Here is a 17,911-nt window from a genome sequence, read left to right on the forward strand (position 1 = left end):
ATATTCCCTGAATGATTATTTCCCTTGATTTCTATTACTAAATTCTTAATGTTCTCTAGTTGTGTTGAGTTTTATTATAAATACAATGATTATAGCGCTCCATTGATTTTTTTTTCTTTTTAATTTGAACTCCTTATTAGCTTTCCATCTGTTGGAAAAAAATAAATCCTCCTGTATCTATTCAGGCAATTATCAAGGAAGTCTGAATTCTTTCAAATGGTGCTCAGTATTTTGAAGCATAAAAGGTATAATATTCAATTTTTCAATTTCGAGGGTGATAATAACCATTCTTTGACTACAGAAACATTAACCCAAAGTATACTTACATTTCATTGACTATGTAGGTCAGAGAAAAGCATATTGCTAATAGCTTTCTTTTCTAGTAGGTTATTACAAAGGAATAAACAATATAAGTTTCAAAATTAAAATACTGAAGATAATAAAGCATATTTCTAAGGAAATGCAAGTATTCAATATCAACATTGTGATGAACATTTTCTATCAAATCTATCATTAATTTTCACTTCTTTGCATCTTCCTTATCACTGGTTTCTACCTTGCATTTTTTTTTGTATTTCAGAATATTCATAAATATGATCATTACAATAAAAATAGTAAAAAGGGCTTTAGATTCTTTATCAGTCAATATGACTTAATAGAATTTATATATTTTTCAATGCGAATATTGCTATCACACATTTTCCCAAAGTACTATTTTGACCAGATATTTTTTTTCCAGTGTTTATGTTGCTTTTTAGATCAAATCTAAATATGTTACAGTTTCAAGATCCTTCATAATCTGTGTATATCCTAACTAAATTTATCCCATATTTATAAGTGTAATTATCTTTGTGTTTAGCTTTCGATTAGTTCAGTAAACATGTATTAAAATAATACTATCATTTTCATTTCTTTGCCTCTGTGTCTTTACAATCCTAGTGTTCCAGCTTGAATGGCTAAAAATAATCTTGACTCATTATTTAAGGTTATTCCATGAGCCCTGTTAGTCTATTTCATTCTATTGTGCACCCACCCTCTAACAGTATATTACTTAACAACTGATTATGTACTCTCCTGAATAGCCTTAAATTGTGTCATAAATATGAACTTATCATAAATTCTTTGTCAGTCTTTATATTATTTTAATATAATGTGATCTCCACTGTCTCAGTCACTTCAAGGAAATTTACTACTGTGAGAAAGATAAGAAACTGTTAAAAGATAGGAAATTTCACTCAGGTCTTGAAAACAACTCAGAATATCTTTCTTAAAATGTTTAAGTCTCATTTTGCTGATGAATGTATTTATTTACTTTTTCAACTTATAAAATGAGTAAAACAGGAATCAATAAAGAAGCAAAAGAAGAATTTAAATAGTATATAATGTGGAAGTTTATTGAATATCATTTAATATAACTGGTTTCTGTATTGACTTATAAAATCAATTGGTGTACTTTTTGAAAAGCCTTTTCCTAACAAGGTATATAATTTTTCTTTGATTATATGGAGTCACTGTGGCTATTTCTAAAGCTCAGTGTGATTTAGATAACAGAATATAATACCTTCAGGTCAGGGTTGGCATGCCTCATTCCTAATTATTATTCCTTATCAGGAATGTAACCCGCCATTAAAAAAAAAAAGAGAGAGAGAGGGCTACATTTGATTTTGCCTTTCTTGGCATAATTGAAATTTTCTGTAGACTTATATTATTTTTCAACATATCAAGGGATGGTTCAGGGCACCAGAGTCCTGATAAGCTACCAGACCCAATTAACATCAGATAAGCTAGTTAAAGATGCATAATCTAGTCTCCTGGATCCCGATCCAGTGTCTGTTATCTGTCACACAAAAGAGACTATCGCTTATTCTACCCTTGGTGTGCTAGAATCATTAGTTTTTGCAAACAAAAACCTTTATTTATCCCAGTAACTTGTTTTGTTCATTTCCAATGTTTCAAGTAATTTGTTACATGAAACTACCTGGCAAATTAAAAATAAATTATTTAGCTGTGCTGATAATGTCTTAAAGAACACCATGTTTCTTTATTTTAAAATGTGTCTTTATTTTAAAAATTCCTTTCCAGTTTAAAAAAAAAAATGGTGCAGACATATATTTCTAAAAGTTGTTTTGTAAAATAAGGTTGTAATATGGACATTTTCTTTTCTTCCTCTCAGTGTGCACACCATTCATTAATGCAGCGTAAACTTATTAATTAATAACTGTGGATGTGATTTGAAGGTGTTTCATATATTTGATGTTATAAAGAATATTCACAAGACATGAGGTTATTACCACTAGCTCTCCCTTCTTGTGGCACCTCATACCATTTATAAATAAGAAAAGGATCGTACGAAGACTCTAGAATGATTGAAATTGTTCTTCCTAGAGAAAATCTTACTCAAGTATGTTTCACAGGTAGTTTGAAGGATGTCATCAACCTGTGTACTTCGTGCATGGTCCAGTATTTTGTTTTAATATCTTATTAGAGTCAATAAAATGATTTAATATATTACCTATTACTTTGCTCACCTTCTGACATATTTGCAGTGTATCCATTACATTAGCCTGGCTGTAGTAGCCATGTGTTTATTCCCAGGTCATTCCATTTCCTCTTTTTTGACAATTTTTGTTCTCTATCACTCTTTTTAATATTCCTGTTTAAATTCCTGGTAATTTCAATATACATGTAAGAGAGCCTTCTAAAGACCAGTCCTTTGCCCTCTCTCCTCCAATGATTTTGTCCTACATATACCATATTCCCCCCAAAATAAGACCGGGTCTTATATTAAGTTTTGCTCCAAAAGACACATTTGGGCTTATGTTCAGGGGATGTCATCCTGAAAAATCATGCTAGGGCTTATTTTCCAGTTAGGTCTTATTTTCAGGGAAACACAGTATAAGCCACTGACACCCAATCATATTCTTCATAGTATCATAGCCTATAACTGCAGGTCTTATAGAACCTATTTTATATAGTATCCCCATCTGACTACCACTTGTACTTATATTTCTGCCTTATTCCCTCTGGTACCTGGATTCCCTCTGGATTCCCTCTGGTATCCAGTATTCCTTTATTTATTTATTTATTTATTTATTTATTTATTTATTTATTTATTTATTTTTAACTTTGTACTGTGGAAGTTTTCAGAAGTACGGAGAATAGTATTAAGTAGAATCCTTACATACTATCAGCCAACTTCAGCAATTATCAATTCACTGCCAAATTTATCTATTATAATGTGAAGGTAACCTATTTTATCTGTAATAGTAATATGTATACTTAAAATATTATGTTCTCTTATCTTTTTATTGTTATAATCAACATAATAATTAAAAACAATTCCTTAATTTTTAACTGTCTTTAACCCCAGCAAGACCTCAGATTCATGGATCCCACCCTCATTTTGTGGTCTTCCTTACCCATGACATCCTCTTTCCTCTCTTTATCTCCATTTACATAACCCTCAATTCTGCTTCCTTCTCTCACTTTGTTATACTCTGAAGGCCAGAACTACATCCATGGTTACATGAAACTTTTTGCCTGCTCCATTCGGCTGCACAAAGTTGGAGAATAACTCACAACCACATTGACTCATCTCATTTTAAATCTATGACCTGAAGCATCCTTATTACTACCCAGCAATCATACTATATTTCTGTAGTCTATTTCCTGTCCTACCATCCTAGATGACTGCTTAATACCCCTTTCCCCATACCACTAACATGTCTTCTGTAATCCACCTTCTTCTTGGTTAAAGACGTTGCTTCCCAGTTCACTGAGGAAAATTGAAGCATTCAGAAAAGAACTTCTATAACCCCACGACCATATCTGTCCTTCCACCAGCATCTGCACATGTATACTTGGCCTTCTAGCTTGATGTTATAGATGATCCTTTACTTGTCTTTACTCTCAGTGCTCTAATTACTTTACTTTTGCACTAGATCCTCTCTTTTATTGCCTACTTAAAGACACTGCTCCAGAAATTCTCTCCTCCCCCACCCCGCCACCCACCATCTCTTGCATTGTTAATTTTCATTGTTTGCAGGAACATTTCATTAGCATACAGACATGCTGTTATTTTTCTTCCCTTAACACAAAACAAAAATTACAACTTCTCTTGACCAAGTGTTACCCACAGCTACCTTTCCATTTCCCTGCTTCTTATTGTAGCCAGATTACTCAAAAAGAGTTGCCTATTCCTGCTGTTCCCAGTATCTATCCTCCCATTCCCTCTTAAACCTCTTTTAATAAAGAGTTTTGCTCTTACCACTCCACTAAAACTACACTTGTGGAATTCATCAATAACCTGTATATTACTAAATCCAATGAGTTTATACAATAATCCTCATGTTTCTTGACCAAGCAGCAGTATTTGATGCTCTTGAGCACCGCTTCCTTCTTGGTATACTATCTTAACTTGACTTCCAAGATGCCACCTTCTGTTAGTTTCCTCATTCTCCTTCTCTGGTACCTCCTCTTGTCCCTGGGCTCAGTTCTTGATCTTCTTTTCTATTTATCCAGTCTCCTTTAATGAATTGAATTTAATTGTCATCTCTACACCATGGACACCCAATTGATATCTCTGTCCTAGACATGTCTATTCAGCATTCAACTTGGATATCTAGGCACCTCAAACGTTAATTAACTTGTTTTTTTGGATTTAGTTCAGCTTTGTTCTTCACTATCTCAGTTGAGGACAACTTGGTTCTTTAAATAGCTGAGGCTAAAAATGTTCGCGTCATCCTTTTTCCTTTTTTTTACTCTCATACTCCATGTTCAATTCATCCAGAAGTCCTTTTGGCTGAAAAATATCTAGTATCTGATCACTTTTTTCATCATTGATGATGGTTAGGACCAGGACATCATCTCCCACTTGAATTGCTCCAGTAGTTCTAACTGGCGTTTATATATGTATATATATATAATTTTTCTGTAAAGCATTAAAAAAGAAATCCAAGGATGAGATGGCTGAGGTCTCAACTCATCTATCTCCAAATACATTGTTGTTCATTCCCTGACCTTTCCATGTGATATTTCTTGGTTGTTTTCTAGATCATGCCATTCTCTCTATGAGCTTCTGTAGTGCAAACTTTTTTGTAGGGTCAGATTTCTTCAGAGCCAAATCCAGGGATCCACATGTTCTGCTGGCACTCTAGCTGCATCTGGTCATCCTTCACCTCCAAGGTGCTGGACTTGCAATGCCGAGCAAGCTGGCAGGATGCTGTCACCACACTCTCGATAAAATCTCAGCTATCTGCAGCATCTCCTCCACCTCTTCATCCAATTGCTCATTAGGATCCACTTCTCTTACTAAGTCTTATAATTTCTTCTTGGTCAATATCTGAATGTTTTCAAGGCTGAGACACCCTCCTCACCCAAGAGTGCTGGTATCTTTACCACTGTTGTGTTATTGGCCATGGAATCTTGTGGAAGGGTGCTGACTGGTTCTGATTTTATGGATGAGAAATTGTAGAGGTTGATTAGGAGTGAGGGGCCAAACTGGTTCATCATAATCTGCTGAGGTTTGGATTTCAGCTCATAGAGCTTATCAAGATCCTGTTTCTTTATGGAGGTATGAGGTTGACCAAGGCCAATCAAAGGCAGCAGTGTCTATCTCCCCATGATATTCAGAGACTGCCCCAGTAAAGTGATCATCTCAGCAGCCAGTCCAACCATATAGTCAGTTGGTTATTTTCAACATACTTTCTATCTTCTATTTTAGAAAACACAAATATTTGTGTATACATTTATAGGTATTATCTATTTAATTTTCTATTTTATATAATTTTTACTGAAAGCAAGCGATTTCTAGATCTTTTGGGTATCTTGGGTATCTAAAATTGTTTGATGTTCTTATCTTTAACAGGTCATTGCTTTAGTGATGGATATGTTTACAGATGTGGACATTTTTAAAGAAATAGTGGAGGCATCAACTCGAGGGGTATCTGTATACATTTTGCTCGATGAATACAACTTTAATCATTTCCTAAATATGACTGAAAAACAAGGTTGTCAACTTCAACGTCTGAGGGTAAGAATCCCATGTTTTTTCTCAGCATTTTGTGTATTGTTTTTATCTCAGTTGAGTTTAAGTAATGTTAAGCTATTATTATTCCAAAAGTTAAATAGAAAGAAAAAAAAATAAATATATATATATATATATATATATATATATATTTTTTTTTTTTTTTTTTTTTTTTTAAGGTAATACAATGATTGATCACAAAAGGGTCTTTCTTCTTGAACTTTTCAGAATGCGACTGAAACACACATCATAATAGATATGGTGCTTTTCTTGATTCTGGAGCACTTAAATTTTTGAGTTTACTTTGCTGCCAGTCATAATTAATGCTTCTATTTTGTATGCACAACCTTGAAACCATTGACTCAAGTGATTCTTTCACTCAGCAGATGTTACTTATCACAGTCATTTGGCATAGTGTTTTCAGTTACATTTGACTTTTTAAAAGGAGTGTGCATTTTAATTTTAGTTATTTTGACATCATGTAACTGTAACCTGAGAAGATCTCTTGCATTAGGACCCTAAGTTATTTATGAAACCATCCTGAGTAAATGTAAAGGAATATCTCCTATTTATTTATGTTGAAAATGCATATTTTAAATGACTATTTTCCTAGAGTATTCATTTTTGGGGTAACGTTTTAAAATTTATTTTTCACTTTATTTTTGTTTTAAGGTGTTTAAAAAATCATTTCAAGTATACTTTTTTTGGTGCTATATCTTTCTACTGACATATTTTTCTTTTAAAAATATCCTCTTTCTAGCCTTAGTTTTTACTTTATATTTACATATAATTCTAGAATATTCGAGTGCGGACAGTAAAAGGCCAAGATTATCTTTCAAAAACAGGAGCAAAATTTCATGGAAAATTGGAACAGAAATTTTTGTTAATTGACTGCCAGAAAGTTATGTATGGTTCTTACAGGTAAGATTATTGTGTTTACCTCCAACATTATCAATCATTTATAGAATTTATTAGTTTCAAATTTCAATGTAATCTATTTTGTTATATTTTATTCAGGTATAATTGACATATAACATTATATTAGTTTCAGGTATACAGCATAATGATTTGATATTTGCATATATTATGAAATGCTCACCACAATAAGACTGATTAACATCCATCACCATACATAGTTATAAAATGTTTTCTCTTGTGATGAGGACTTTTAAGATATGCTTTCTTAGCAACTTTTAAATATGCAATGCAATATTATTAACAATAGTCACCATACTGTATATTACATCCCCAGGACTTATTAATTTATAACTGTAATTTTGTGCCTTTTGACCCCCCCCCTTCACCCATTTCAACCACCCTGTACCCCCTGGCAACCACCAGTCTGTTCTGTGTATTTATGAACTTGTTTCATTTTGTTGTCGTTGTACTGTTTTGTTCTTTTAGATTTCAAATATAAGTGAGAACATATAATATTTGTCTGTCTTCATGACTTATTTCACTTAGCATAATGACCTCAAGGGCCATCCATCTTTTTGCAAAGGGCAAAATTTCATTTTTTTATGGCTGCATAGTATTCCTGTGTGTGTGTGTGTGTGTGTGTGTGTGTGTGTGTGTGTGTCTGTGTGCGCGCGCGCGCATGTGTGTATCTCACATCTTCTTTATCCATTCATCTACTGGTGAACACTTAGGTTGTCTCCATATGTTGGCTTTTATAAATAATGCTACAGTGAACATGGGGCTCATATATATTTTTTTTAAGTTAGTGTTCAGTTTCTTCTGATAAGTAACCAGAAGTAGAATTGCTGGGTCATGTGGTAACTTCTATTTTTATTTTTTTGAGGAACCTCCATACTGTTTTCCATAGTGGCTGCACTAATTTGTATTCCCACCAATAGTGCACTTGTGTTCCCTTTCTCCACACCCTTGCCAACACTTGATATTTCTTATCTTTTTGATAATATCCTAGTTTATGTTTACCTGCACCATTATCAATCATTTACAGAACTTACTAATTTCACAGTTTAAAGTAATCTGTTTACTTTCTTTACAATAAACAAAAAAGAACTTTTGCATGGAAGCTTAGAGACTTAGGTTTCAATTCTGTCTGTGCCTCTAAAAAACATTAAGATGTTAGGCAAATCATATAACTTCCTTGGGCTTCAAGCTCTTCCTCCCCAAAATGAGAGGGTTGACTGATATGTCAGATTCCCTTCAGCTCTATAATACAAAAAGTGTTTTTGCTTCTTATGAAAACAGTATGTAGTATGGACATAATAACAATTCATAAAAATTGAAGCTATCATTTCGAAGAACGTGTCAAATTTTTCTTATTTCATTATTATTAAGTATCTGATAATTATGTGGTCACTGTAGTACTACCAAGAAACGAGTTTAACAGTGACTATTAAAAATGCCACGGTAAACACTAGGCAAGGATACTCAGCCCTAGATTCTACTCCCTGGCATCTTTTGAGGCTTCCACTGGTGATGTATCTACTCTGTTCTAGCTTAGCTCTTTCATATATTTCATCCCCAATCCTTGTAACTTATTTGCAAAGCAGTTGTTTCGTCTACATTTTATAAATGCAGACACTGACGTTCTAGAAGGTTAAGTGACTTGGCTAAAACTCCACAGGTAAGGTCCAGAGGCAGTGCAGGACTGACTGGCAGCCCAGTCCGGGTCTGGCTGGCTCCAGAGTATGAGGTGTGATAAAATAAAATATGGTGAATGTTTAAATTTTTAAAAAGTTATTACAGTAAAATATATATTGCCATTAATCCCCCTTAAAATATTCCCTCTCACTTTGAAAACACTTATCCCATCATTCTTGCCACTTTCTGAAGCAGTTCTGGAAGTCCTCTTTCGTGACTATCTTTAGTTGCGCTGTTGTGGCTGCCTCCATGTCCTGAATCATTTTGACTTTGGGGAAGAGCCAGAAGTTGCAGGGTGCCAGATTCGGTGAATAAAGTGGATGAGGACACACTGTAATGTTTTTATTTGACAGAAATTGCCATACTAGAAGCGATGTGTGACCCAGAGCATTGTCATGATGGAAGATGATTTATGGCACCCTTTAAAAACACCTTCTCTCAACCATAGTTTACCGGACTGACTGCACCAAACAAGTGGAAATTTGTCACACACTGTTACTAAGGTTCGATGCACCACTTCCCATATTGAAAATCCCAGCCTTTCTGTTGGATGGCACTTGGCAGCAGCATTCACCATATTTTGGGATCACAATGGAAAAGCTCCGTGTCATACATCACTTCTAGTACTGCAATTTCTGCCAAATAAAAACATTACCGTGTGTCCTCATCCACCTTATTCACCAGATATGGCACTATGTGACTTCTGGCTGTTCCCCAAAGTCAAAATGACCATGAAAGGTAAGCGTTTTGAATTAGTTCAGGACATGAAGGCAGCCACAACAGCGCAACTAAAGACACTCATGAAAGAAGACTTCCAGGACTGCTTCAGAAAGTGGCCGGAACAATGGGATAAGTGTGTTCGAAGCAAGGGGGAGTATTTTGAGGGAGATGAATGGCAATGCATCTTTTACTGTAATATATATCTTTTTAATTTAAACATTCATCATACTGTTTGATCACACCTCATATAAATGCTGCTGGAATATTCTCTTATAAATTGCAGTCATCAGCCCTGAATGGGATACACAGTGAGGCTAGATCAATAGGCAGATGAAAATACCAATAAACACATGTGTACTGCTAGGTCACCAGGGCAAAGTGGACTCATTACTGCAGACTGTGGGAAGAAGCCAGGAGAATTGTGGATGTTAACAGGACAGTATGAGGGGAAACCTGCCTCAGGTTCACAAGAAGGAGGCAACATGTTAAAGTGGAAAGCTGTAGACAAGTTACTTAATTTAGTGGTACTTTAGTTTGCTTCTCTGTAAGACAAGGGTAATCATAAAACTGCATCATGTCATTGTTATGAGACTTACAGTTAATGCATCCAGAGTCCCTAATGTTAACTATTATTTTAGGCCTTGTTTTAAGTGTTATATTTGCTAACTTTCCCTTTAAGCTAAAGGGCCCTTTTTTTGAAAATGTGGTTTGTAGTTCTAAAGGAAAACTTGTTAAGAACAGAAATTACAACTAGTACTTGAAATTAATGAGTCCTTTTAAAGACTCATTAGATGTGTGCATATTCAGATCTACTTGATTTTAGATGGATTTTAATTGAAATTTTAATTAAAATTGGGAGTTCACTTGACTTATACAGAATGGTATTTATTAGTTAATCTCATCATATGAATGCTTTCTGTTTTTATCATTTAACTTGACTTTCAACAATAAATTTACTCAACTTTGTTTTGTAGTTTGAGCTACAGTTATTTAAGTCCCATTTTTAATCCTATTTTTTAACTCATTTTTGTTTCCAACTCATGGTTTTTCTCCCAAGTTTGCTCAAGAACATTTTCTATCAGCATGGGATTGTTTTAAGGCCCAAAATTCATAATTTTAGGTGATTTATGGTTTAACTGGGGATGGAACTCTATGTGAAATCATTAGCCTCTGAATTTAGAAGGTGTTGCCATATATTCAAAATTGCTATTAAGAAGTCTCAAACAATTGTTATTCCCATTCTTTTCACATATTTTTTTTTCTTTTTCTTTCTGTAAGCGTCTAGGATTTCCCTTTTATTCCATGCTATTCTCATATTTATTATAATGTTCCTAGGTCTAGGCCTCTTTTCTTATGTTGTTCTGCACAATCCAAATATCTGTGTCTTTCAATTCTGAGAAGTTTTCTTACTTATTCTTTGATAAATTCTTCTCAATTATCTCTAGCATTTCTCCCTAGAATTCTTACTAACTAGATTTCTGCTTCCATTGTATTTTTTTCCCTCCACTTTTCCATCCAGGGATTAGGGGGCAGGAGGGCATTATACTGACTGGGGAATTTTCTCAATTATATCTTCCAACCTTTCTATTATATCTTTTTATATTTTGCTATCAAATATTTTGAGTATCTGCTACTTGTACCATTTTCATAGCATCCTGTTCATGTTTTATAGATGTATTGCTGTCTTTCTTTATTTCTTTGAGGATATTAGTGTGTGTGTGTGTGTGTGTGTGTGTGTGTGTGTATACATATTCTTATTTTTGCAATTTCTCTGCTTCCTTCCAGGTGCATTTTTTGTGTTCATTTTGGTTACTGTTCTGCACATGAGATTTTACAAATTATAAGCTATGTTCTAAACTTACTTCATATGTCTGCTATATGTTGATAGTTAAGAATGAGGGACTATAAACCTCATTGGAAATTGTGCAGGGAAATACTTAGCAACAGTTGAGATCACAAAGGAGTGATTAGCTGGGATCCTGGACATTTTACAGGAAGATACCTAAATGTCAGTATAAATAGCTCTTTTATCTCTGGGAATGATCAGTGTTTCTAGAGAATAATCTCTAAATTGAATATATCCAATTGAATGTCTTTTCAGTACCTGAAATTATACTACAATATTATTTTCTGAATTAGCCAGAGCATGGAAACTTTTCCATTTGCCACACATTCACCATCCAGATTCCTAAACACAACATCTGTAGGTTATTTCTGTTTCATAACCTATACACATCTTTTATGGCAAGTAGATATTCTGATTCTTCTTGCTACTGTCTCAACATTTTTACTCATTATTCCAATTTTTACTCTAGTTTAGTATCTTATTACCTTATTTCAACTACTTTATTCATTATAGTAAATGCAGTCCCTCATCTTTCAAATCTGTACTACAAATAGCTACTAAAAGAAAAGCAGCTTTATTTACGGTGGCCAACACATGGAAATAACCAAAATGTCCTTTGATAGATGAATGGATAAAGAAGTTGTGGTATATATACACAATGGAATACTATTCGGCGGTAAGAAAAGATGAAATAGGACCATTTGTGACAACATTGATGGATCTTGAGATTATAATGCTAAACTAAATAAGTCAGACAGGAAAAGCAGAGAACCACATGATTTCACTGATATGCGGTACATAAACCAAAAACAATGAAAGAACAAGACAAACAAATGAAAAACAAAAACTCGTGGACACAGACAATAGTTTAGTGGTTACCAGAGGGTAAAGGGAGAGGGGGGTGGTAGATGAGGGTAAAGGGGATCAAATATATGGTGATGGAAGGAGAACTGACTCTGGGTGGTGAACACACAATGTGATTTGTAGATAATGTAATACAGAATTGCACAACTGAAATCTATGTAACTTTACTAACAATTGTCACCCCAATAAACTTTAATTTAAAAAAAATTCCTCGGACATTTCCTTTTATTATAATTTATCCAAATTTGGAAACAAATTCTACACAATCAAACTCTGATGTGCTTTCAAGGTTTTCCCCACTAGTTCATCCATGTCTTATATAGCTTTTTATTTCAGTTAAATATAATTTGTTTTCTGTGTTCAACCAGTGTGTGGCCATTATTACTTCCTTCCTTTTTCTATGTTTCTTCGTCGACACAAATTGTTCTCCCACACCTTTCATGTCTGAACTTCTAGGTATCTAGTCTCTGTCAAAATATTGCTAAACTCCCACTTTCTTCAGGAATTTTCTCATATTGGATACCTGATTATTCTTCATTCCTTTACTTGCTGTTTCTAATGTATTTTGTATTCATATTTTCAGTTGGATTGAAAATGTCTTTAATGATTTACTTTCATATGATTTCTTTTAAGTCAGCCTGGTGGCCCACACATCTTAAAAAAAGAGCACCTAGTAGATGTCCTATTCATACCATCCATTCAATAAGCATTTAGATAAAATTAAGCATATCAGGATGATTCTTCAGTTTCACAATGCTGTTTATGCTATTTTGTATATTTTAAATTATTACTATGCACTTTCTTTTCATATTTTCATCTGCCTTTGTTATTGTCTCCCTGATATAAACAGTAAACTCCTTCATTACAGAGAATATCTTCATCTCCTTTTCTTTTGTATTAACCTCTATTGTATCATGTACATTATTTGATGCATAGCAAATTATCAATCCATTCCTTTTTCAGCTCTGTGTATGTTAATTATTTATATTTTCAAACATCAAATTTAAAATGTGACATGAAGTTTCAAATAACCGTCTCCTCTAAAACTAGCAAAGAGACTGGAACTTCCACGAAGTACTACAAAGTTGTTATAAATTTCATTTCCTCGAAATTGTACCTGTTTTAAAAGACCTAAATTGGCATTCTGACTGGCATGGTTTGTGAGGATTAAGTTTACCAATCCTTTGTACACCAAATGCAGTGAAGTATGCCATTTAATGACTGAGGCCGGACAACTGCCGGCATCCTAAATTACACTCACTGAGTAAGTCACAGAGATAAAGTACACGTATTAGCACAGAACTGGCTTACATTATAACACATTAGAACTATGAGAAATTGTAACGATTATGCTGTCCATGAGCTCATTTTGGACATGAGGAAACTGAGGCCCAAGCTTATATGGCTAGAAAATTCAGCAGAAGTCAGTTCTCTCTACTTTTCCTGTGACACTAGCTTACCTGGACCCTGCTCAGATGCTAAATATGACATTTAATACCATTTTTACTCTATAACATCTTAGTAGGAAGAAATGCAAAGTATAGAGTGGACTTTTCTTTGGACTTGTGGTATGTAGTGCAAGAATATGGGTGGATTCAAATTCTGGACTTGAGTTGCTTTATTATTTAAAATATGGTTATGGGCTTGGGGAGCCATATGTATTACAAGCATGTAATGACTGGAGATGTGTTATGGTAGCCAAGGAAAACAGAAAATGCTATTGTTGACATTAAATGACATAGCTTTCTTAGTAGAGCTATATATTGTCATTCATATTTTAACTTAGCGAACATAAAATTTTCCCTATTGATTTTTTTCAGCTACATGTGGTCATTTGAAAAAACTCACCTCAGCATGGTTCAAGTAATCACAGGACAACTCGTGGAATCCTTTGATGAAGAATTTAGAACTCTCTATGCCAGATCTTGTGTGCCCAGTACATTCATTCTGGAAGAATCAGCAAGGTTGAAGCCTGGCAAAGTTCTCTGGGACAATGCCCCTTACCAGCGCTCAGTTTCTTCATTAGCTTCTGTTTCCAGCCAAATCAACCTTCTTGGTAGACAAGACAAAATTCATAAACTAGATTCTGGTTACTTCAAAAACAGAGGGATATATGCTCGAAATGAACATGACAAATATAACATAAGAAATCATGGATACAAACCTCCTTTTGTTCCAAATTTTAATGGTCCAAATACAGTCGGTCAGTATCAATCCAGTCAGACAAATGAAAATTGGAAGAGGCATAGTTATGCTGGGGAACAGCCAGAAACAGCACCATACCTGCTGCTGAACAGGGCTGTGCATCGAACCATCAATCCTCCTGGTAACTGGAAAAAACATTCAGATAGTCTCAGTGTGACATCCTCATCACGGGGAGGCTGTGCAAGCCACCATAACACACCTGTCCAGAGTTTTGCCAATCGGCTTGCCCAGAGGAAAACAACACATCTTGCAGATAGGAATTCAAATGTGCGTAGGTCTTTTAACGGGACAGATAACCACGTTCGCTTTTTGCAACAACGGATGCCAACCCTTGAAAATACCACAAAGTCATTCTTGCGTAACTGGAGAATTGAGTCTTACTTAAATGACCATTCAGAAGCTGCACCTGAATCAAATGGATCCACTCTAGGGGACCGGTTTGAGGGCTATGGTAGTTGTGAGAATTTGAAAGCCAATGCTCTTTATACACATTCCCGGCTTCGCTCCTCTTTTGTGTTTAAACCAACTTTACCTGAGCAGCAGGAAGTTAACAGTTGTACAACTAGCTCCTCAAATTCAACTATCATTGGTTCCCAGGGAAGTGACACACCTAAAGACGTCCCAGATACCCCTACAAATGTAGAGCATCCAACAGACAAACCATTGCCAGTTTCAACCCCACCACAGTCGGAGACACCACAAATTCATACCTTACAGGTTCCCGAAAACCACTCAGCTGCCTTAAATAAAACTACAAATGACCATATAGAGTCCAACAACTATTTATATACAAACTTGTGTGTAAACAAGCAGACAGAAAATCTAAAGAATCAACAAAATGAGAATCTGATGAAAAGGCGAAGTTTCCCACTCTTTGACCACTCAAAAGCCAATTTAGATAATAGAAATAGTAAGCATTATGTATATAGTACACTTACCAGAAACCGAATTAGACAGCCAGAAAAACCCAAAGAGGATTTGCTGAAAAGTTCTAGAAGCATGCACAACGTGAACAATAGCGTGGAAGAGGAAGAGGAGGTCAAGAGAGACCCTCCGAGTAACACAAATACCAAGTCACTTTCCATTGCTGCTTTGCTTGATGTGAACAAGGAGGAACCTAACAAAGAGCTCACTTCAAAGAAGGATGTTAAGGGTTCTCCAAGCTTTTTGAAAAAGGGATCTCAGAAGTTAAGGTCATTACTTAGCCTTTCCCCAGAAAAGAAAGAAAATCTATCCAAGAATAAAGCATCTGCCTTTTACAGAATGTGTAGTAGTTCTGACACTTTAGTTTCTGAGACTGAAGAGAATCAAAACCCCAAAAAATCAGAACCCAAAGTTGATTCATCTCCTAGAAGAAAGCGTACTTCCTCATCAAATTCTCAAGGCAGCATCCACAAGAGTAAGGAAGATGTAACCGTTAGCTCATCTCAGGGGATGAATTCTTCACCCGAGGAAAGTAATAAAAGAATACCTTCTCCAAGTCCAGTAGAAAGCAAGTTCTTGGAAAGGGCAGGGGATGCTTCTGCGCCAAGATTTAACACCGAACAGATCCAATACCGAGATTCGAAGGAGATCAATGCAGTTGTTGCTCGGGAAAGAAAACTAGCTTCTCCTCCAAGGCCAAAGCCCAATGAGCTTATAAGATCTCAGTCAACTGACCGACGCATTTACAGTCGTTTTGAGCCATTTTATAAGATTGAGAACTCTATGCAGCCAATAAGCAGCATGCCAAATGCCAGTACACACCGCCCCGAAATAAAATCCGCAACTGTGGGCAATAGTTATGGTAGGTCCAGCCCAATACTTAATTACAACCCTAATGTTTATCATTCATATCAGCCAAATGAAAATAAGTTTCGAGGATTTATGCAGAAGTTTGGAAACTTCATACACAAAAATAAGTGAAATACTGCAATTGCAAATAGATGTTAAAATACAAAATGAATGTGGCTATAAACATTTGTCCAAAGAACATTGTGGACAGTTTTTATAACACAACAGATTTCTGTAGTGGCAGAATTTGAGGTATGCTGTATATGTTTAACAACATACCATGTACAGTAACGTTATTCTGTGTGAGAAAGTTAATTGTGCTTAATTATACTGTAGATGGAATGTCTCTATAAAGACATGATTTTTAAAGGGTAATGGTAAAAAAGAAAATGTAATTGTTTTCTCCAGACCGAAGATCTTAAGTCTTAAGTAGAAACTTTAGTGGAGTATGGATTTTAACCATTTATTCTAAAGCCTTTCCTTTTATAAAAAAGGATGCTAATACTATCAGTGGCTCTTTATAATACATCATTATGGGATTTTCTTATCTTCAAATTATGAGAAAATAAAGCCTTTTTGTTTTTAATTGCCTTTAAATTCTACAAGTTAACTTGTTATATTTTATTAATGTTGTATTAATTTTCCTGGGGAGTATATACAACTGGTTGGGGAACAACGGTACAATTTAAACTACATGGCTCGGCATATTTTTTTATTTGGCCTGAGAATGTTTGCAAAGTCAGTCTCATGTAGTATAAGTACATCATAGGACTTTGTTTTCCTTATCCTTTGAAACCATCCAGAATGTGCTTCTTTCCACTCTTTAAGGGAGCCTGTACTTCACCTACCTGTCAGCTGCTGACCTTTCATAGTCATTTCTTCCTTTACAAATTTATAGCAAGCCAGCAGAAATTTGGAAAACCTGAATTATTCCTCTCCTTTTTCTACTATAAAAACTATTAGAAATGTAAAGGTCTGCCTTTTATCTTAGATTAGTATGACAGTGCTTAGGTGTTTTGCTTGCAAAAGTCTTTGCTCTTTTTTATGCTGTGCCTAATACAGTGTGAAAGGACACACTTTCATAAGAGTTCCATGATGAAAATTAGAAGTGGTACCTGGTCTGTTCTTCCAGGACTGTGGGGACTGATTGTATGCTTTAAGTCTTTTTATATCTTAATTTGATTATGACACTCAGAACATAAGGTATCTTTTGCCTTTCTCAGAGTAATGAAATAAAGCTCCATATCCATTACAGAAACTTTAACTTGATTTTACTTCATCCACAACGAACACAATTCAAGAAACAGTGCATCATTTTAGAAGTGAAAGTGTTCCCACAGCACTTTAAATATATTATTTAACAGCTTCTAATTTGCTGTATAGGGCAGTATTTTGTTGTTTTAAAAATTCAAGATAACAGTCAAATATTAATATCTATGTTATTAAATAATTAAAATAATGACATTAAAATATCTATGTCATCTAAATAGTTGTCCATAGTATTGTAAACCCATGATAAGAAGCATGATGGGCGAAAACATGATAGAAAGGAAAAGAAGGCTTAACATTTATTGAGCACTTACTCTAAACTAGGTCGTGAGCCTGAACCTAAAGTCACCACAACAACGTTATGTGGGTACCATTGCCCTCATTATTTTATAGATGATGATTGAGGTGATAATTGAGACATTGAGATTCAGAGAGGTCATATGACAAGTCACATTACTAATAAGTAATGATACTAAAGTGTCTATAACATTGTGTCACATCACATTACCTCACAAGTGTGTTCAATTCCTGCCTCACCCAAACTGTTGGGAATTAAATAGAGGTTATAATTCCTGACTGAACAGCAATCAACCAGA

The 17,911-nt window shown here is 34.8% G+C and overlaps 1 protein-coding gene and 1 pseudogene across 3 annotated transcripts in view; one reads left to right on the top strand and one right to left on the bottom strand.

Moving 5' to 3' along the window:
- FAM83B (family with sequence similarity 83 member B) overlaps positions 1 to 16,648 on the top strand; it is a 75,167-nt gene extending 58,519 nt beyond the window's left edge. For all 3 annotated transcript variants that reach the window (XM_019734580.2, XM_019734578.2, XM_019734579.2), the window contains exons 3-5: positions 5,867 to 6,031; positions 6,822 to 6,946; positions 13,889 to 16,648. In XM_019734580.2, coding sequence (XP_019590139.2) covers positions 5,867 to 6,031; positions 6,822 to 6,946; positions 13,889 to 16,178 — 2,580 coding nt within the window. In that variant the 3' untranslated portion in view covers positions 16,179 to 16,648. The remainder of the gene's footprint in view (positions 1 to 5,866; positions 6,032 to 6,821; positions 6,947 to 13,888) is intronic.
- Positions 4,986 to 5,592, bottom strand: LOC109448863 (transcription initiation factor TFIID subunit 12; annotated as a pseudogene).
- Positions 16,649 to 17,911: the final 1,263 nt, after the last annotated feature.

Source organism: Rhinolophus sinicus, linkage group LG05 (assembly GCF_036562045.2).
Source record: "Rhinolophus sinicus isolate RSC01 linkage group LG05, ASM3656204v1, whole genome shotgun sequence".
Classification (NCBI taxonomy): domain Eukaryota; kingdom Metazoa; phylum Chordata; class Mammalia; order Chiroptera; family Rhinolophidae; genus Rhinolophus; species Rhinolophus sinicus.